Source organism: Rana temporaria, chromosome 5 (genome assembly GCF_905171775.1).
Source record: "Rana temporaria chromosome 5, aRanTem1.1, whole genome shotgun sequence".
Classification (NCBI taxonomy): Eukaryota; Metazoa; Chordata; class Amphibia; order Anura; family Ranidae; genus Rana; species Rana temporaria.
In genome coordinates this window covers 124,209,595-124,232,290 of record NC_053493.1, presented here as the reverse complement: position 1 = coordinate 124,232,290, position 22,696 = coordinate 124,209,595, and the positions used below count along the sequence as shown (strand labels likewise).

At 40.6% G+C, this 22,696-nt stretch overlaps 1 protein-coding gene across 1 annotated transcript in view; it reads left to right on the top strand.

The window, feature by feature from the left end:
* The window catches only part of TGFBR2 (transforming growth factor beta receptor 2), a 124,393-nt gene that overhangs the window by 87,731 nt on the left and 13,966 nt on the right, over nucleotides 1-22,696 (top strand). The window contains exons 7-8 of the mRNA XM_040353090.1: nucleotides 12,240-13,027; nucleotides 14,812-14,953. Coding sequence (XP_040209024.1) covers nucleotides 12,240-13,027; nucleotides 14,812-14,953 — 930 coding nt within the window. The remainder of the gene's footprint in view (nucleotides 1-12,239; nucleotides 13,028-14,811; nucleotides 14,954-22,696) is intronic.

The window sequence follows — 22,696 nt, the reverse complement described above, 5'->3', positions numbered from 1 at the left end:
ATGAAAATCATAGGACTGCACTCCTGAAGTCACTAATCTTTATCAAACAAATGTGCACAAAACATTATCAAACAGCATATGATTAAAAAATATTGTGAAATATCAATTAGTGCAAATAATATTCAGTCCCAATCTTAAGCGCAAAAAAAATTATGATAATAAATCAAAGTCCATAAAACACCAAACGTCCATTCTGTGCTTGCTGTGATATACTGATAGAGAAGTGATCCTTCACCAAACTTGAATAAACACCCAAAGTGACTGGATAAGTAATCTGCTTACCAGAGCACATTGACTCCTTTACTCAAAAAGAGAGTCAATGAGAGCTTATGCAGGATAATGCCTGCTCACCTTGGCTGAAACAGAGATATTAGGCGACTTCCTCCTTAAAGGTCTCGGCCGGATATGAAATAACAATGGAAACATCCATAGCGTAATTTTGTTTATTAAAAAATTAGCAAAGATAAAACTTAGCCCGGCACTGGGGCTGCTGGCTCTAATCGGTAGTCTGGGGATCTGCCGTGCTCCCACCGCCTCCCATTGCAATCTGTCCGTGGCGTGTGTTCCACTGCACAGGAACCAACAAACAGCAGGGCCGGAAATGTCATATACGTAGCGTGACCAGGTCACGCTACGTACGTCATTTCCGGCCCTGCTGTTTGTTGGGGTGTGTGTCCTATGTCTACATACTTTTGCTAATAGGTGTCCCTCATTCCCATTTGAAAAAGTTGAGAGGTATGACTGCAGTATAATTATGTCAAGATCACAACCAGCAAGGAAGGAGCAGTAGCACTGTCACTCTCCTCCACTCAGCATCTACAAAGCAGCAGAGTATGGATGTTTGCTAGTGCTGGTACTCCCTCTTCCAATATGAATGCTTCTGTATTGCAGGTAACTGATATCAAAGATACATTTGGACACTTACTCTGGTTGCATTTAAAAGTACATGTTCTAAATTATTTTAGTTATACATAACTAAATTAAAGTGGAGTTCCACCCAAAAGTAGAACTTCCGCTTCAAGGACTCCTAACCCCCTGACATGCCACATATGGGATGTCATTTTTTAGAGGGGGAGTGGGTACTTAGTTTTGACAGGTACCCAGCTCCCACTTTCGCTCGCACCGCCTAGGAGACTCCTCCTCTTCCCCTCCCTACCTGCAATATTTTGGGACACATCACAGACCCCAGAAGATTGCTCGACCAGACAGGACGCACACAGAGACTTGCGCATGTGCAGTGTACACCGGCTGTGGAGCCACAAGTTGTCACAGCCGGGTGCCCACACTTGTGATGCCGGCAGAGAGGAAGAGAACTGAGACTTCAGGCGGCCGCATCGCTGGACCATGGGACAGGTGAGTGTGTGTTTATTAACAGTCAGCAGCTACACTTTTTGTAGCTGCTGACTCTTAATAAATAGAAAAACTAGTGGAACTCAGCTTTGATTGAGCTTAGAATCTTCTTGGAAAAGAATATCACATATGAAAATATATGCGTGTGTGAGAACTTTGAAAAATACAGCTGGTTCTTCTTTATTTTCAAATATGACAGAGTCCTCTCTGTGTAACTCCCTCTTTAGCTGAACCAGCAGGTTGTCACTGCAGGTTGTGGCCAGTGAAAATGTGACTTAGGTCAACTGGCAGCTTCCCATTGGTGACTATGCCACCTACGAGGTGTCACCAGTGGTTGAATCCCCAGTGTGACTTGGGCCTAAGTTGAGGCCACAACTTGCTATCTGAAATGTTTAATTTTTGAGGAGCCCTGATTTATCTAAAATTGGCCATACATTAGTGGAATTTTGTTTGAAACTTTTCGATTTTAAAAAATGTTTGTTTGATTTTCTGATTGTTACTGAGATCCAATCAACATTAGTTTTCCACAGTGACAAAAAAAATCAAAGGAGAAGGATGGAAAATGTTTTTTTCAATGACCAATTTCAAAATTGAATGTTAAAAGCAAACAAAAAGTACTTTTGAATAGCATTAGTGCAGTCATTGAATATTCATACAAATATTAATTTGAAAATAGAGTACACTCTGTTCTGTGTGCAGCAGCCCCCCTCAGCTCCCCTAATACTTACCTGAGCCCATCTAGATCCAGCAATGTTGCAGGAGTGTCTCGACTGTTCGGGACTCTCCTTCTCATTGGCTAAGACAGCAGTGCGGCGCCATTGGCTCCTGCTGCTGTTAATTAAAGTCAGTCAGCAAATGAGGAAAGAAAGGGGGTGTGGCCGGACCATGGCTCTGTTTCAGAATAGACACATGGAGCTGTGGCTCGGCTTGGGTGCCCAATAGCAAGCTGCTTGCTGTGGGGGCACTCAACAGAAAGGAAAGGAGCACCGAAGTAGGACCCGAGAAGAGGGGGATCCAGGCTGCTCTGTGCAAAATCATTACAAAGAGCAGATAACTATGACATGTTTAACTTAAAAAAACAAGACTTTAATATCACTTTAAGAGTACTTGTAAGCTGGTTAGGTCTCCTTTAGAATTCTCAGCCTTAGTCAACATTGTACATTATTTAGAGTATGTCACAGCAAAATAAAAATAAAATACATTTAGTACATCTTGGTAATTAATGGACATTTCCACAACTTTTTCCTTGAGACATGTTGAAAGTACAGAAAACAAACTTTTGATGTGCCAAAAATATAGCATGCTCCTACCTTCCTCTTTGACATGACAACACAGCTCTGAAGACCTAACATATGGCGTCAGTTACGATAAATTACGAAGAACACAAATTTCCCTCCTCCCACCAAGGTAGATGGCTTGTAGTTCTCAATAGACTTCAAAGGCACTGATGAGCGCCCTCATAATCCATTCACACTTCTTCCAACTTTCAAACAGAAAGTCCATACAGAGGTAAGGGCAAGAAAGATTGAGTAATGCCACGTACACACAATCGGTCAAACCGATGAGAATGGTCTGATGGACCGTTTTCATCAGACCAAACCGATCGTGTGTGGGCCCCATCGGTTATTTATCCATAGGTTAAAAAAAAAACAACTTGTTTTAAATGTAACCGATGGATTCCTAACCGATAGAAAAAAACGATCCTTAGTAGGCGCGACCATCGGTTAAAAATCCACGCATGCTCAGAATCAAGTCGACGCATGCTTGGAAGCATTGAACTTCGTTTTTTTCAGCACGTCGTTGTGTTTTACGTCACCGCGTTCTGACACAATCGTTTTTTTAGATAGGAAGGCTGCCGCTCCAGGTGAGCACACTAGAACAATCAATGTCCACTCAGAAACCAATGGGTGCAGGCAATGCACGGGATATGCAAAAGAGGAAAGATATTGACAGCCGCACTCCAATTTCTTAAAAATACGTGCCCTTTATTGGGTAAAGGAAAAATGCACTACAGGTATCAGCACACAGTGGGAAAAACATCTGACACGTTTCGCGTTGGATATCAATGCTTAGTCATAGCTATCCAATGCAAAATGCGTCAGGGGTTTTTCCCACTGTGTGCTGATACCTGTAGTGCATTTTTCCTTTACCCAATAAAGGGCACGTATTTTTAAGAAATTGGAGTGCGGCTGTCCATATCTTTCCTCTTTTGCATACAATTGTTTTTTTAACCGATGGTGTGTAGGCACGACTGACTATCAGTCAGCTTCATCAGTTAACCGATGAAAACAGTCCATCAGACCGTCGTTCTCATCGGATGGACCGATCGTGTGTACGTGGAATAAGTGTCTGCAGGAGCCTGACATTGCACCCACGATCCACTGTTCATGGGTGCAATGCTTTGCAGGTTATTTTTTTCCCTTTTTTTTCTTTGAACTTATCTTTAAAAAATGTCTGCAGCATATTGGAATCTATAGCTAGTAATAGTTACTCACGTTTAACTAAAACATGTGAATGGGACTAAGTGCTACTAGCTATAACATGACCTAGATAAATGAGAACCTTTGCAGACATTGAAATCAATAATTATAGAAATCCCCTGAGACGAGTGATTGTTGGAATCCTGAAAGAATAGGGAGGAAAATATCTACAGAACAGTTTGCCTGGTATAAGGTGTAATTGAGAGGCCTCCTGGAACATTCTATATTTGGTTGAATAGTTAGGAAAAGGAGATATGTGTGTATGGCTCCTGTCTAAAAAAAGGATACGTTCACTTTTGTTAAAAAAATAAATAAATGCATATTTTTTTGCAGGTGCATTTATTTATTTTTCGTAGGATCCTGCAAAGCATTTTTTGTCTTCCTACTTGTAATATAAACTTAAAATAGAAGAGTGGGTGGTCTTCGGTCATCTTCAGCTCAAGACTTACTTGCTTGGGAAAATGTGTAACTAGTAAAAAAAGAAAATGTAGATATTGGAGATATAATTGGAGATATAATTCTTGTAATGAGCATGCCACCAGTACTCAGCACATTCTTTCTATGCTTAGTACACAACAGAGCAGGCAATTTCACTGTAGATCAGTCTTTTCTAAAATAGAGCAGATTTTGCTCTAGAAATAATCGATTTATGATGAACTCAGCTGGAGATTCTGCCTGCTGATAAATGTTTTTGTGTTATCATGTGTAAATCAGCTATATTGAAAGCTTGCATGCCATAATTTTTGGACATTTCAATAGCTAAAATAGGAAGGGTATAGAAATTTAACATTATTATTTATATACTTAATCCCTGTTACATTCAGCCTATTCAAAGGCTATCTTAAAATATTGAAACTAAAATTGTACCAACAGAGTAGTAGTCAAATTGTTTTATTAACATAGACACTGACATGTAAAAGAACAAAACAAGCTCATTGATATAGGGGAAATTATGAAGGCTTCAAAGGTTTAATTTTTGGTCAACAGTTAAAGGGGTTGTAAAGGTTTGTTTTTTATTTTCTAAATAGGTTCCTTTAACCACTTCCCGACCGCCGCATGTAGATATACGTCGGCAGAATGGCACGGACAGGCACATCAACGTACCTGTACGTGCCTGCCTAGACGTGGGTCGGGGGTCCGATCGGGACCCCCCCGCTACACGCGGCGGTCGGGTTCCCTCTGGGAGCGATCCGGGACGACAGCGCGGCTATTTGTTTATAGCCGCTCCGTCGCGATCGCTCCCCGGAGCTGAAGAACAGGGAGAGCCGTATGTAAACACGGCTTCCCCGTGCTTCACTATGGCGCTGCATCGATCGAGTGATCCCCTTTATAGGGGAGACTCGATCGATGACGTCATTCCTACAGCCACACCCCCCTACAGTTGTAAACACACACTAAGTGTACACTAAATCCTACAGCGCCACCTGTGGTTAACTCCCAAACTGCAACTGTCATTTTCACAATAAAGAATGCAATTGAAATGCATTTTTTGCTGTGAAAATGACAATGGTCCCAAAAATGTGTCAAAATTGTCCGAAGTGTCCGCCATAATGTCGCAGTCACGAAAAAAATCGCTGATTGCCGCCATTAGTAGTAAAAAATAAATAAATAATAAAAATGCAATAAAACTATCCCCTATTTTGTAAACGCTATAAATTTTGCGCAAACCAATCGATAAACGCTTATTGCGATTTTTTTACCAAAAATAGGTAGAAGAATACGTATCGGCCTAAACTGAGGGAAAAAAAATGTTATATATGTTTTTGGGGGATATTTATTATAGCAAAAAGTAAAAAATATTGAATTTTTTTCAAAATTGTCGCTCTATTTTTGTTTATAGCGCAAAAAATAAAAACCGCAGAGGTGATCAAATACCACCAAAAGAAAGCTCTATTTGTGGGGAAAAAAAGACGCCAATTTTGTTTCGGAGCCACGTCGCACGACCGCGCAATTGTCTGTTAAAGCGACGCAGTCCCGAACTGTAAAAACACCTTGGGTCTTTAGGCAGCATATTGGTCCGGGGCTTAAGTGGTTAAGCTAGTGCATTGTTGGTTCACTTACCTTTTCCTTTGATTTCCCTTCTAAATGTTTTTTTTCTTTGTTTGAATTTATCACTTCCTGTTTCTCCTCAGTAAGCTTTCCACCATCATCTGAGCAGTGGAAAGTCAGTCAGAACAGCTTAATGAACAGCTTACTGAGGAGGAACAGGAAGTGAGAAATTCAGACAAAGAGAACAAAGAAAAAAAAACATTTAGAAGGGAAATCGAAGGAAAAGGAAAGTGAACCAACAATGCACTAGCTTAAAAGAACCTATTTAAAAAAATAAAAAAATAACATGTACAACCCCTTTAATTAAACCTGTAGGTAGGTGGTTCCTAAGATGCTTGTTTGACTGCAGATCTTGCCATGTATTAGTGCTATTACTCTTTGAACACCACTATGGATTGCATGCAAGAGCCAGATAACAGAAATTGGTCCGACTCATTAAAAGCCTATAAACCTTATTGTTGCCTAAGATTTCAGCATATGGGCAGTGACAATTGATGCTTAGTGTGGGGACAAGGGGGTAAGTGGTGCTCAGTGAGGTGGGTGGGGAGGTTGATGATGTCAGTGGGGTGAGCGGGGGCAGTGACGCTCAGTGGGGTGGACAAGGGGCACTTCTGCTCATGGGATGGATGGGGGCAGTGGTACTCAATGAGGTGTACATGACAGGGGGCATTAGTGTTAAATGAGGTGGGCAGGGTGGCAGTTTTTCTTGGCAAGGGGGAGAGGGGGGGCAGTGGTTCTTAGTGGGGGGGAGAGGAGCTTTTTTGTTCAGAGGGGGAAGAGGAGGCATTGGTGTTAAATAGGTTGGATGGGTGTGTGCATTGATGTTCAAAAGAAGGAGTGGTGCTCAGTGGGGTGGACAAGGGGGACATTGGTGTTCAGTAGAGGAAGGGGAGCAGTGGGTAGGGGGTTAGTTGGGCTCAGTATGGTGGACAGGGAGCATTGGTGCTCAGTGGGGTTGTCAGGGGGTGATTGTTGCCCAGTGCTCAATTGATACATTTATGGGGGACTCGGTACCTAATTCATGTTGTCTCAACTGAAGCTGTTCAGCAGCATGAGTGGCACAGGGCATAAGAGAGGGGTCCTTCTGCTGCTGGCTGTTGTACTGGAAACTGCCTGCCACTTTTGGGCTCTAACAGACAGAGTTTCTGAGCTCTGAAAAGCAGCAAGGAGAGATCTGTATTTTAAAGTGGCTCCTGAGAATCCAGCCTGAAGCACAGCTGTCCCTGGGGCTGGACACCCAGAGTAGGTTCCCATTCAACATTGCTGGATCGAGATGGGGCTTATTTAAGTATTAAGGTTGCTGAGTCGGGGGTGCTGCTGCACACTGAAGGTTTTTATCTTAATGCATAGAATGCATTAAGATAAAAAGCGTTCTGCCTTTAGAACCACTTTGACCTTTAATAAGAACTATATGAGGACATGTAGTTAATCAATACAATTATGTGAAAAAGCTGATTTAATCGGGCGTAGATATCTACCATGCAAGCATTAATAAGAATTCCATAAATAATAGCTGGAAAGCAGCAATTCTTCTTTTATATAGTCATGTATTAGTGTTTTATATAAATGAAAACAGAGGTTTGGACAGCTTTCCTTGTTATCAGCAGCAGGGAAGCAAATGGTCTTTCTGTGTCAGACATGATGTTTCCTTTTTGTGCTCAGCAATGAAGACAATCTCTGCAAGCTGGTGCTCAGTTCCTGCAGACAGCTAAATAATACACTGTATAAATATCACTTACCTCACATTTATCCTGGCAGCAAGCTTACATTAACTCCAGACTGCAAACATTAGCTAATGACTAGCACTACTTGCTGCATGTTCTAGTTTTTCATTTTTAAAATGAAATTGGATTGATTGCATAATATGTCAACACTATATACATATGAATATTTGAAGGAGCAGCAGATTTCATGAAATTATAAACAGAATAACAGTCTTAATCAAAATATTATTTATGGTCCATTATATTTCTAGTGCGTCCATTAGTTAAATGTATATTGTTAAGCCATACAAACTTAGTTCTATATATTTTATGTTAGTGATTTCACATAGATTTCTTGGAAACCATTGTATGAAGTGTGCTTTAGTGTGGGCAACAATGGTCGCGAGGCAGTGGTGCTCAGTGGTGGTGAAGGGGGCATTGGTGCTTAGTGGGATAGACAGGGGGCAGTGGTGCTCGATGGTGTGCTTGTTCTTCAACAATGCCAATCAGGTTGTTGTGGCATATTTGTATGTGTATATACAGGATGCATATACAGTTGTGCTCAAAAGTTTGTATACCCTTGGAGAATTGGTAATATACAGTATGTACCATTTTTAAAGAAAACACGAGTGAGCAGGCAAAACACATTTCTTTTATTTAATATGGGATTCATATTCAGCTGTAGGTCATAACAAAATAGCACAATCATTAAAGAAAACATGGCAACAAGTAAACAGATTAAATTACCTCATATCAAAAGTCTGCATACCCTTAGGGCCAGATCCACAGCCAGGCGGCGCAGCGGAACGTAACCTATTTAGGTTACACCGCCGCAAATTTTCGGGCAAAGTGCCTGATCCACAAAGCACTTACCTTGAAATTTGCGGCGGTGTATCCTAAATCCGTCCGGCGCAAGGCGGGCCAATTCAAATAGGGCGAGTCCCATTTAAATTAGGCGCGCTCCCGCACCGGACGTACTGCGCATGCTCCCGACGCTATTTTCCCGACGTGCTTTGCCTTACGTTACGCCGAGTTTTGTGAATCGCGACGTGTAAAAAAGAGATGCGGCGGGAAAAAAAAAATGTAAAAAAAAATTTGACAGCGACGCGGGAAAGAAGGGTATACTTTTACATGGTGTACTAAGTTTACACTTTGTAAAAGCAGCCCTAATTTTGCGACGGCAAACTAGCACTTACGGCGACTTAACGAAGGAAAAAAGCTTTGTGGATCTCCGTAAGTGCTAATTTGCATACCCGACGCTGGATTACGACGAGAAATGCCCCCAGCGGCGGCCGCGGTACTGCATCCTAAGATCCGACAGTGTAAAACTATTACACCTGTCGGATCTTCTGCCTATTTATGCGTAACTGATTCTGTGGATCAGTCGCATAGATAGAAACAGGGATACGACGGCGTATCAGCAGATACGCCGTCGTATCCCTTTTGTGGATCTGGCCCTTAGTTCTTAATGCTGTGTATTGCCCCCTTTAGCATCAATGACAGCTTGCAGTCTTTTGTAATAGTTGTCTATGACGCCCCAAATTCTTGCAGATGGTATATCTGCCAATTCGTCTTGGCAAAATGCCTCCAGGTCATGCAATGTCTTGCACAAACTGCAAATTTGAGATCTTCCCAGAGTGGCTCACTGACATTAAGGTCAGGAGACTGTGAAGGCCACTCTAGAACCTTCACCTTTTTCTGCTGTAACCACTGGAGGGTCAACTTTGCCCTGTGATTAGGTTCATTGTCCTACTGGAATATCTAAGAGTATCCTCACACACACACAAAACATTAGTGAGCCACTGTGAGCTTCACAGTGGGGATCATATTCTTGTTGCAATAGTCCTTGTTGACCCTTCTCCAAACATAGCGTTTATTGTTGTGACCATTAGGCTCCATTTTGGTCTCATCACTTCAGATTACAATGCGCCAGAAGCTGTGAGGCATGTCAAGTTGTCATCAGACATATTGTAACTGGGCTTTTTTGTGGCATTGGCACAGCAAAAGCTTCTTTCTGGAAACTCAACCATGCAACTAATTTTTGTATCAATCATTGTTCTCCTTAAAAGAACTACACCAGAGCAGCCTATATTTCTCCTGAGGTTAAATGTTAGTTTTTATTTGTATCCCAAACAATTCTTCTGGCAGTTGTGTCTGTAATCTTTCTTGTTTTTCCTGACCTTGACTTGGTTTCAGGAGATCCTTGAATCTTCTACTTCTTAAAAAGTGATTGAACAGTACTGACCGGCATATTCAAGGCTTTGGATATATTGTATATCCCTTTCTACCTTTATAAGGTTCCCATACCTTGTTACGCAGGTCTTTTGACAGTTATTTTCTCCTCCCTGTGCCTCAGTATCTAGCCTGCTCAGTGATCCACGAGAGATATAACAAACTCTGACTATTTATACACAGACACTAATTGAAGTTTAAAAAGCCCCAGATGTGGGACATTAAACTTTAATTAACATTAATATTTTAACCTGTGTGTGTCACCTTGTGTGCCTGTACCAAAGCCAAACATTGCAGGGTATTATAACTTTTGATCAGGGCCATTTGGGTGATTTCTGTTATGATTTTAAAAGGAGGCAAAGAACTATGTGAGAATACATGACTTCATATGATTACTATCCTTAAATTAAAGACAGTTTTTGGCATGATCAGTCACATTTTCAATATCAATGACAAAATGTCACAATTTCTGCCAGGGTATGGAAACTTTTGAGCACAACTGTATATGGTTAAAGGTGTTTTCGCATTTCTATGGAGAAGGGGCAGCAGTTGCTAAATGAGCACAAAGGTTTTCCTATTTGCAACTTCTCCATGTTCACTATTAACCTGCCTGGCGGTAACCCCGAGTGTGACTTGGGGTGGATTTTTTCTGCTGCGATCGGTATCCCCGAGTCACGCTCGGGGTAAGCTATGCAGAGCCTGCAGCGTGCGCTGGCTTACCTTGTCCTGGATCCAGCGATGTCACCGCGCTGTGTGAGCGAGCGGAACCTCGCTCGATTCACACAGCGTCCTCCTGTGCCGCCGATCTCCGTTCCCTGTGACGCTACGACGCACGGGAGCGGAGATCGGCGCCAAATTCAAAAACGTAAACAAACACCTTACATACAGTATACTGTAATCTTATAGATTGCAGTACTGTATGTAAAAAAAACACACCCCCCTTGTCCCTAGTGGTCTGCCCAGTGTCCTACATGTTCTTTTATATAATAAAAACATTTCTTTCTCCCTGCAAACTGTATATTGTCCATAGAAACCAAAAGTGTCCCTTTATGTCAAAAATGGTTTTAGATCAGCTAGAAAACAGCGATAATAAATTATAATCACTTGCAGAATTGTGCGATAGCGATTTGTGGGGAAATTTGTCATAAAAAAATAAAAAAATAATGACAGCGACAATTCTGCAACTGAGAACATTTCAGTGATTTTGAGTTGATTACATTATTGAATAATTTTTATTAGAATTATATTATTATTTGTTATAATTATTTATTATATTATAATTTATCATTTTGTTTTTAAAAAAATGTCATACCCGGGATGCCTATTAGATTCTTGTTTGGTCAGATTTAAATGAGTTATTCCTAAAAATTACAGGCCTACAGTATTAAATGCCAAATTTCCTTGCAAATAATTGTACCGCTTTTGGTACGTAATTCCAGACAGAATCATACCGCCAGGGAGGTTAAAGCACGTTTTAGTTTTGCACAGTGTCATAGTAGGAAATGAGTAGAGATCTTCCCAAGGTGAGGGGAGGCCCCTCCTCTTAGCAGTTATCTCCATTGAAAGGTATCCTCTCCACTGTTCTGGTGAGTGACAGTGGTCACCATCAAAAATATATGAAAAGACTTGACAGAAGTTCAAACCCTTCTCCACTTTATTATACAAAACTGGAAAAACTATTTGGCTCACTGTTCTAATTTTAAATATAACTTATTGTTTTAAATTAAATGCACATATTCCCCAGCACAAAGCAGATCATTAAATAATGTCCAAAATCTTTATTAAATAATAATCACATCACACATGTTATTCAATGATCTGTGGTGTGCTGGTGAATATGTGCATTTGATCTATGGTTTCTCCAGTTCCAATTGGTTGTTGCTTCAGCATCAGTTACTCCCAAGCCTTATCCAGGAAAGTGTGCGATGGGAATATAGACATTATTATTGTTTTAAAGAACACCGGAACTGATCATCTTTTGCAAATGTTGAGTACACAAAACTGTTCTCCTTTCCAGACCTTTATTTTAAGTTTATATTGACTCATTTTACACTCTGTACTTAAGGTTAAGGCTTAGCCCTTACAATTGGCTTTTCATGGTCCAGTGATAGTGCCTCAGTGACCAAAAAGGGCATGCTCACTGGGTAAAGCTTAGCAGTGATGTCAATGAAAATTAGACCTCAAGAACAAAGGGAAAAAAAATCAGAGAGAGGCACAGATGAATTGTTATGCCTTATAATGGTAATATCATGCACATCCTGGTGTCTGCACTTAGGCAGAACTTTGTTTTTAAAACTTTAAGGGCATGAGTTCACTTTAAAGTTTTCTTATACCCTTTTCATGTGCCACTAAAACATATCTCATACTGAATTATGTCAAAGCATTTGTATTCATCCTTTTCCTAACACGTAATTTTTTTTTTTAGAATCCAGAAATCCTGGTGGCCCTGACACAACTATTGTTGCACTGGCAAGTCTTATTCCACCAGTTGTCGTAGCTGTTGCAGTAATCTTCATTTTTTATTGTTACCGAATTCATCGAAAAAATAAGTTTGACAAGAAATGGGATGGTCACCAAAAATGTATCAAACATCCAAATATGGAATGTTCCATGATGTTAGATGATGACCGTTCAGATATAAGTTCGACATGTGCCAACAACTTAAATCACAACACTGAACTTCTTCCTATTGAATTGGACACCTTGGTTGGAAAGGGAAGATTTGCTGAAGTCTATAAAGCCAAACTCAAACAGAATACTTCAGATCAGTTTGAAACAGTGGCTGTCAAAATTTTTCCTTATGAAGAATATGCATCTTGGAAAATGGAGAAAGAAATCTTTTCAGATATAAATCTAAAACATGAAAATGTTTTACAGTTTTTGACTGCTGAAGAGAGGAAAACAGATGTTGGAAAGCAATACTGGTTAATTACTGCTTTTCACTCTACAGGCAATTTACAGGAATACTTAACAAGACACATCATTAGTTGGGAAGACCTCCTACTGCTTGGTGGCTCTTTGGCTCGTGGGGTTGCCCACTTACATAGTGACCACACACCATGTGGAAGACCAAAAACCCCAATAGTACATCGAGACTTGAAAAGCTCAAATATACTTGTTAAAAATGATCTCACATGTTGTTTATGTGACTTTGGATTATCTCTCTGGCTGGATCCATCTCTTTCAGTGGATGATCTTGCTAACAGCGGGCAGGTAGGTCTGAAAATGGTATATGAAATGACATACTGTATGAAAAGTGTGGTGTGCATCAGGCATTGTCCATTATGGTTAATGCACTCGTTGATGACTTTTATTTTGCCTATGGTGTAGTAGTCCTTTCTAAAGGTCCTTTCAAGCTGGGGTGTCCCCACTCACCCCAGCTTGAAAGGGCACAGCGGGACCGCATCGTTCGAGGACATTGCAAATATCTCCTAAACTGTGTCGCTTTAGGAGATATTTCCAGCACCTACAGGTAAGCCTTAACCCTCCTGGCGGTAACCCCAAGCGTGACTCGGGTTGGATTTTTTCTGCTGCGATCGGTATCCCCGAGTCACGCTCGGGGTAAGCTATGCAGAGCCTGCAGCGTGCGCTGGCTTACCTTGTCCTGGATCCAGCGATGCCACCGCGCTGTGTGAGCGAGCGGGACCTCGCTCGATTCACACAGCGTCCTCCTGTGCCGCCGATCTCCGTTCCCTGCGACGTTACGACGCACGGGAGCGGAGATCGGCGCCAAATTCAAAAACTTAAACAAACACTATGCATACAGTATACTGTAATCTTATAGATTACAGTACTGTATGTAAAAAAAACACACCCCCCTTGTCCCTAGTGGTCTGCCCAGTGCCCTGCATGTTCTTTTATATAATAAAAACCTTTTTTTCTGCCTGCAAACTGTAGATTGTCCATAGCAACCAAAAGTGTCCCTTTATGTCAAAAATGGTTTTAGATCAGCTAAAAAACAGCGATAATAAATTATAATCACTTGCAGAATTGTGCGATAGCGATTTGTGGGGAAATTCGTCATAAAAAAAAAAAATAATGACAGTGACAATTCTGCAACTGAGAAAATTTCAGTGATTTTGAGTTGATTACATTATTGAATAATTTTTATTAGAATTATATTATTATTTGTTATAATTATTTATAATTATTTATTATATTATAATTTATCATTTTGTTTTTAAAAAAATGTCATACCCGGGATGCCTATTAGATTCTTGTTTGGTCAAATTTAAGTGAGTTATTCCTAAGAATTACAGGCCTACAGTATAAAACGCCAAATTTCCTTGCAAATAATTGTACTGCTTTTGGTACGTAATTCCAGACAGAATCATACCGCCAGGGAGGTTAAAGGGTCACTAAAGGAAAAAAATGTTTTTGCTGAAATGACTGTTTACAGGGTATAGAGACATAAAAGTTAACTGATTCATTTTAAAAATTATTAAAAATTGATAAAAGTCAATCATATAATGTGCCTCTAGTTTCACTTTCGGTTTTAAACTGGTTTCATGTTTCTGTGAAGTAGAGAAAGAGACAGAACAAAAACAAACAAATCCAGGGCAGTGTTTTGTTTTTAAAATTAATCTGATTGGTTCTGAGGAGTTTTAGACACACAGCTTGGACCACAGTGAAAAGCTGCCATGAGATTTTTCATAAGGAGCAAGAAAAGCAGGAAGTGTGGAGATCAGAGCAGAATTACAGCTACTTCAAAGCAAAAACGAACAATGAGGACATGAAACCAGGACTGCAGTAATGTAAAGGAAGCTATTTAGCTAAAAAAATATTTTCCTTTAGTGATCCTTTAATCTAGGCTTACCTGTAGGTGAAAGTGGTCTGTAAAGGTTTACAACCGCTTTAATGTGTGCTTGCTGCAGTGCTGTGTGTTGTAATAACATTCATGGCAATGCAGGCAATACAAAGGTGTAAAGCTGGCCTAACAAAGTTTTCCCATTATTCATATGATTTTATGTTTACATCATTTGTGTTTATTCCTTCAGGTTGGAACTGCCAGATATATGGCCCCGGAAGTCCTTGAATCCAGAATAAATTTGGAAAACATGGAGTCATTTAAACAAACAGATGTGTATTCCATGGCACTGGTATTATGGGAAATAACATCGCGCTGTAATGCAATTGGAGGTAACTGAACAGATATAATATTTGTGGAGTTAAAAATCAGCAGAGGTATCCTACAATATTAGCTTTGTTATGCTGTAATACTATCTTACATGTTGAAGGCTAATCCAAATTGTATTTTATTACAATTTTTTATATTGTTGAAAATTTGTATTAGTAATACAGAAAATCACTTTCTTATTTTAAAGCTCATTTAAACTTCCAATGGTGCTTAACCACTTAAGCCCCGGACCAATATGCAGCCTAAAGACCCAAGGTGTTTTTACAGTTCGGGACTGCGTCGCTTTAACAGACAATTGCGCGGTCGTGCGACGTGGCTCCCAAACAAAATTGGCGTCCTTTTTTCCCCACAAATAGAGCTTTCTTTTGGTGGTATTTGATCACATCTGCGGTTTTTAGTTTTTGCGCTATAAACAAAAATAGAGCGACAATTTTGAAAAAAAAGCAATATTTTTTACTTTTTGCTGTAATAAATATCCCCCAAAAACATATATAAAAACATTTTTTTTCCTCAGTTTAGGCCGATACGTATTCTTCTACCTATTTTTAGTAAAAAAAATCGCAATAAGCGTTTATCGATTGGTTTGCGCAAAATTTATAGTGTTTACAAAATAGGGGATAGTTTTATTGCATTTTTATTTTTTATTTATTTTTTACTACTAATGGCGGCGATCAGCAATTTTTTTCGTGACTGCGACATTATGGCGGACACTTCGGACAATTTTGACACATTTTTGGGACCATTGTCATTTTCACAGCAAAAAATGCATTTAAATTGCATTCTTTATTGTGAAAATGACAGTTGCAGTTTGGGAGTTAACCACAGGTGGCGCTGTAGGAGTTAGGGTGCACCTAGTATGTGTTTACAACTGTTTGGGGGTGTGGCTGTAGGAATGACGTCATCGATCGTGTCTTCCCTATAAAGGGAATGACGCGATCGATGCGCCGCCATAGTGAAGGACGGGGAAGCCGTGTTTACACACGGCTCTCCTCGTTCTTCAGCTCCGGGGAGCGATCGCGACGGAGCGGCTATAAACAAATAGCCGCGCCGTGGTCCCGGATCGCTCCCCGAGCGGACCCGACCTCCGCATGTAGCGGGGGGGGTCCCGATCGGACCCCCCACCCGCTAATAGGCGAGGACCTACCTATACGCCCATGTGCCTGTACGTGCCATATTGTGGACGTATATGTACATGCGGTGGTCCTTAAGTGGTTAATCTAATGGTAACACATGCAAAATGTATTATAAAAAGCAATGAATATGTGTGCAGAAACTTTGGTGAGGTAGGCTTTATCTAGTTTGGACCAAATTATTCTATAATACTAGGCTATATATTTTCTAGAAACTAGTTCTGTTTTACAGTCATTTTATCAATTTTGGAATAGATAAAATAAGGGGAAAATAAATAAGCATACAATACAAAATGTAACCACTTGTTTACTGGGCACTTAAACCCACTTCCTGCCCATGCCAATTTTCAGCTTTCAGCGCTGTCACTCTTTGAATGACAATTGCACAGTCTTGCTATACTGTACCCAAATTATTTTTTTTATAATTTTTTTTACACAAATAACTTTTTTTGGGTGGTATTCACTACTGGGGTTTTTATTTTTTGCTACACAAACAAAAAAAGACTGAATATTTTGAAAAAAAAAACAGTTTTAATAGTTATAACATTTTGTAAACAGGTAATTTTTCTCCTTCATTGATGTGCGCTGATGAGGCTGCACTGATGGGCACTGATAGGCTGCACTAATGGGCAATGATAGGCTGCACTGATGGACACTGATAGATGGCACTGATGAGATGGCACTGGTGGACACTGATCAGGAGGCACTGATGAGGCTGCATTGATAGATGGCACTGATAGGTGGCACTGATGGGCACTGATAGGGGGCACTGATGTGCACTGATAAACACTGGTAGGTGACACTAATAGGCAGCATGGATAGGTTGTACTGATGATGAGGCTTTTATGGGCACTGATTGGCAGAACTGGTAGTTGGCAATGGTGGGCACTGATGAGGTGGCAGTGGCTCTCTGTGTGCGGGACCGATGTCCTGTTTACACAAGTCACACATTGTCAGTGTGAGGGGAAAAAAGCAGATTACCGTCTTGTTTACATCACGTGATAAGCTGTCATTGGCTGAAAGCTGATCACGTGGTAAGTGGCCTGGATCGGCCCCTTACTCTGATTTGTGATCAGCTGTTTCTCATTGGCTCGCTGATCACAGAGCTTGCCGCCCGCACCCTACAGGGGGCACGCAGGCAGCGCATGCTCAGTAGGATGCCCTCTCGACAATTTAGGCCCGCGCTGTAGCCATCTTTCAGGTATAATGTGAGAGCGAAGAGGTTAAGCACATACAAGGTAAATGTACAGAATTAAATTTTAAACATGTATTAAATAAAGGAGTAAGCCTAAAAGGATAAGCATGATGTAGATGACATAATACAAATGTGGTAAATAAGGGGAGAAATTATAAATATCAGTGTAGCACCCTCTACCATAGGTAGGTGCTAGAGTGAAGATTTTTGTATGGTAGCTGCCAGAGCAGGTACATTTAGGCAGGCCTATGCTTCAGACTAGGCCTGTTTGTTTTGATCTGGGGGCAGGGAGTGGTTAGTGTAGCAGTGGGTGTGACCACCCGTGCTTCAGTTCTTGGGCGCCTCCCCTGCTATCAGGGAGAATGTTCTGGAAGAGGGGCATGGCTGAGGACTGGAGTGACAGGGAGCTCATGTGAGGAGCCCTGGCCAATCCCCAACTGGAATTGGCAGGAGGCAGGCCTCCTATATAAGCTCAGGTTTAGCCCACTGGAGGGGAGTTGTCAGCTGAGAGACGTGGAGAATGGAGTGCTAGATAGCAGCAGGAGGGCCATCCCCATCTGGGTGGGTGAGCGCCTCAGCGTAGAAGCCCGGGAGAGCTGGGAGGGAGCCTCATCCTTACTCGGTCATGGAGGAGGTGTCCCGGAACAGAGGGACTGGAGAAGCTATTGGAACGCATGTCCAATTAAGTTCTCCATCATGGACTCAGGGCAGGAGAAGGTCGGTGAATGTGACACAGTGCTTTTCTGGAAGAGGCATGCCAGGGGAGCTGCATGCAAGGCCAGAGGAGAGACTGTGGGGTTTTGTGTAAAATCGGTCACTTCTCTCCTTTTCCTTGCTTTCTTTTACTCCCTGATCTCTTTTTCTGTCTCTTTGATAATGTGAAACTTTTTCAGCAAGATATTGCATTCTCCCCCTGCTTGCGACATATGTTTTGGCTGGTTCTTATACTCTTCATCTCCAGTGGCGTCACTAGGGTTGGTGTCACCTGGTGCGGTAAAATATGGTGTCACCCCCCCCAATAACTTTTTCAAAATATTTTTGACCCTACCGTTTGCTCTCTGTTCTCCTTTCTTCCCATTTTCTCTCTCTCTCTATCCATCTTTCTTGTTCTTTCTATCCCCTTCTTCTTTCTCTCCCTTTTTCTTTGTCCCCCCCCGCCTCTCTTTCTCCAGGGCCAGAATTCACATCTCATGAGCCATCCCCCTACAACTTTTTTATACCCTGAAAAAACATGGAAAATCTACTAACAGAATGCATTTCTTTACTGAGAACCTGAAATGACAGCCTGCTGCCCGACATTTTTGGAGAATAAAATGTACATTATACAAACTTAAAACGTGGGCTCAGGGGTGGAGACTGCAAGGTGTTTTTTCACCTTAATGCAAAGGATGCATTGAGGTGAAAAAAAGCACCTTTACCTTAGTTGCAGAGGACAGAATTCCCAATGGTAGCTAAGCTTAAAGACATAATACTGATTTGTGGTGTTTGTTTGTTTGTTTGTTTGATGTTAATTTATGTTTAGTTCTCGATTTTTTTACCTATTATACATGGGATAATAGTCATATGCACATGGATTTACTGCACAAAATATCATATATGTGTTTCACGATTTTACACCTATACTTTATGATTGCTTACATTTTTCTTATATTGAACTGTGCATAATCTAAGTTGTACATTGCGCTTCTCTGCTTTAATTAAAACGATATGAAAAAAAAAAAGTTGCCTTAGATGATCCGGGGTAACTGTGAGATTAATGAGGCCTTGCATATGAGGCCTGTCATTAAAGGGTATCTGGCATTAATAAAATATGGGCACTGCCATCTCCAGCTGGTGATTGAAAGTCTAAGGCCCTGTGCACACGATCGGACAAAACCGATGAAAACGGACTGAAGTTCAGTTCCATCGGTCCAAACCGACCGTGTGGGCCCCATCGGTCCGTTATCCTTTGGTCGAAAAATTTAGAACTTGCTTTAAAATTGAACCGATGGACGCCTAATCGATCGGTCAAAACCGACGGTTAGTACGCAAAAGCATCAAAACCCGCACATGCTCAGAATCAAGTCGACGCATGCTTGGAAGCATTGAACTTCATTTTTCTCAGCACGTCGTTGTGTTTTACGTCACCGCTTTGGACTTGATCGGTTTTTTAACTGATGGTGTGTAGGCACATCAGACCATCAGTCCGCTTCATCGGTTAACCGATGAGAACGGTCATTCGGACCGGTCGCATCGGATAGACCGGCCGTGTGTACGCGGCCTAACATTTCTCATCTTTGTCCATACTTTTTTTAATTTTTAGAGTTGATTTACTAAAAGGAGCAGAGAGTGTTCAATTAACAAAGTTAATGTTTACTTGGCTTAGTAAATATGTTGAAGTTTACTTTGCATACTAAAGTAAATTTTACATTTTAAACCCAGAGGTTTGCTTGCACATAATTGGATAGTTGAAATGAACATAGCTTTAACTTATTACCTAAGCTATTTGAGCATTCACTTTGCAAAATTAACATTTGATGCTTCTTTAGTAAATCAACCCCAGTGAATAACTGACCAGGTATACATATCAGGAGCTCCAACATTTCTGGTTCAATTCTAGCTGTGGGTCATTAATTTACTTAATGGTGCAACAAGCAAAATGAGAGCAGCCCAGAAGGTTGCACCAGACAGATCAAGGTCAGCAATGGGACCACACATACCTCTATTCTGATACGCCCCAATTCAGAGTGTACTAAAGGCAAAATGAGGTATGAAATATGACGTAGTCTGTTACTAGTGTTTACAGAGTAGTTTTTGTTTTTCTGTGTCCCTTTGTAAATGTTTGAACTGTTGGCCTTGCCAGTAAGTCTTTTTATTTTTCAACTTCCCTCTAACAAACCAAGCTGTCCAGCAAAGGTGGCAGTTAGAGGGTTGAGACAAACCATTTAACACTGACAGGAGTGCTTACAATGGTAAGCTTGTTAATCAATGCAAAACCTTTACCCAACAAGGAAAATAAACTCTTTCTGTAGCTGCTTTAAAAGTGTGAGCTGGAGCTCAGCTTTGATTTGTTAGTCCATCTAAATCTGCTAGTGCATTTAACACTAACTTCCACAGACAGTGCTGCTCACCAAAAGTGTCTCCGTTGCTCCTTCAGAGATAGAGAAGTTACCCTAGGACAAGAAGTGTGCTACTGGCCAAATCAACAGGTGAAAACAAAGGGGAAAAAAATTGAATGCAGCTTCTGCATCTAAGGATTGATAACCTGCAATACAGTATATTTTTGTTTGGGGCTTAGTAGATAGGCTTTAATATTTACTTTTTTTATCGCAGATTTATTCAAATTAATTCATAAATGCTGTGCAACGTTTCAGCGCTTTTAAATTGTACTTAGCAAAACCAATAATTATAATGACCAAAGGGCAAGAATGCATTTTCCCCAGTACTTGAGCTGTATCTATTTCTTGCTGTGATTTTAAAGAAGGTAATATAAGGTGAAGGCATTAGTAACCATGGCATACCATTGTAAATTATTATACTTTGCGTCTTACACAGCAACCCTTGAACAAATTCCTGCAGTGTCTTGATTTTTCAAAACAACATGAGCTGAATGTATCTCCCCTCTTGGTATTTTCATTAGACCTCGGCAGTAGAATGGCCTGTATGAATATTTACAGGAGCCATATCCCCAAGGCTCTGATGCGTAAATTGTTCTGTCACTGAGCATTAGTTAGAGGTTACAATAACAAACTAGATAAAGTAGAAGAAGCTGAAACATTTTGGAAATATTTCAATTATATAAGCTTGCCCTCTAAAAGGTCATTTGGACAGTAACCACAAAACATTTTAATTACTGTTTTTTTTTTTGTAAAATTAAATGTTCTCTGTAGAACATCAGAAAAGATGAATTAGGCATTCTAATACATTTTAATGCTTGTTGGGATAATTTTTTTGGTTTCTGGAAATTTGTATAAATTTAGATTGTGTGTGTGTGTGTTTGTACTGTATATACACACATTATATTTCATAAATTTTGACTTTAAATGAATCCATGAAGCCTAAAATTAGCCACAGGGTTGAGATTCAGCAGATTCAGTAGGGACCTGCTAAATTTGCATCCATCTATGGGCAGAGTGGTTGTACGAAAATCGACATTTACAGTTGTGCTTATAAGTTTACATACCCTGGCAGAATTTATGATTTCTTGTCAATTTTTCAGAGAATATGAATGATAACACAAAAACGTTTCTTTTACCCATGGTTAGTGTTTGGCGAAAGCCATTTATTATCAGTCAACTGTGTTTACTCTTTTTTAAATCCTAATGGCAACAGAAACTACCCAAATGACCATGATCAAAAGTTTACATACTCCAGTTCTTAATATCGTGTATTGCGCCCTTTAACATCAATGACAGCTTGAAGTCTTTTGTGGTATTTGTGGATGAGGCTCTTTATCTTCTCAGATGGTAAAACTGCCCATTCCTCTTGGCAAATAGCCTCCGGTTCCTGTCAATTCTTGGTCTGTCTTGCACGAACTGCACTTTGGAGATCTCCCCAGAGTGGCTCAATGATGTTGAGGTCAGGAGACTGAGATGGCCACTCCAGAACCTTCCCTTTATTCTGCTGTAGCCAATGACAGGTCGACTTGGCCTTGTGTTTTGGATCATTGTCATGTCATTGTCAATGTCACGTCCCATGCGCAGCTTCCTGGCTGATGAATGCAAATGTTCCTCCAGTATTTTTTGATAACATACTGCATTCATATTGCCATCAATTTTTACCAAGTTTCCTGTGCCTTTGTAGCTCACGCATTCCCAAAACATCAGCAGTCCACCTCTGTGTTTCACAGTAGGAATAGTGTACCTTTCATCATAGGCCTTGTTGACTCCTCTCCAAATATAGCCTTTATTGTTGAAGCCAAAAAGCTAAATTTTGGTCTTATCACTCCAAATGACTTTGTGCCAGAAGGTTTGAGGTTTGTCTCTGTGTGGTTTGGTGTATTGCAAGCGGGATACTTTGTGGCATTTGCTTAGTAATGGCTTTCTTCTGGCGACTCGACCATGCAACCCAACCCATCTTTCTTCAAGTGCCTTATTATTGTGCAACTTGAAACGGCCACACCACATGTTTTCAGAACGTCCTGTATTTCACCTGAAGTCAAACTATTTTCCTGGCAGTTATGACGGAAATTTTAGTTAGTCTACCTGACTGTGGTTTGTTTTCAACAGAACCCCTCATTTTCCACTTCTTGATTAGAGTTTGAACACTGCTGATTGGTATTCCCAATTCCTTGAATATCTTTTTATATCCCTTTCCTGTTTTATACAGTTCAATAGCCTTTTCCACAGATCCTTTGACATTTCCTTGCTTTTCCCATGACTCAGAATCCAGAAACGTCAGTGCAGCACTGGATGAAAGATGCAAGGGTCTGTCAGGAGTCC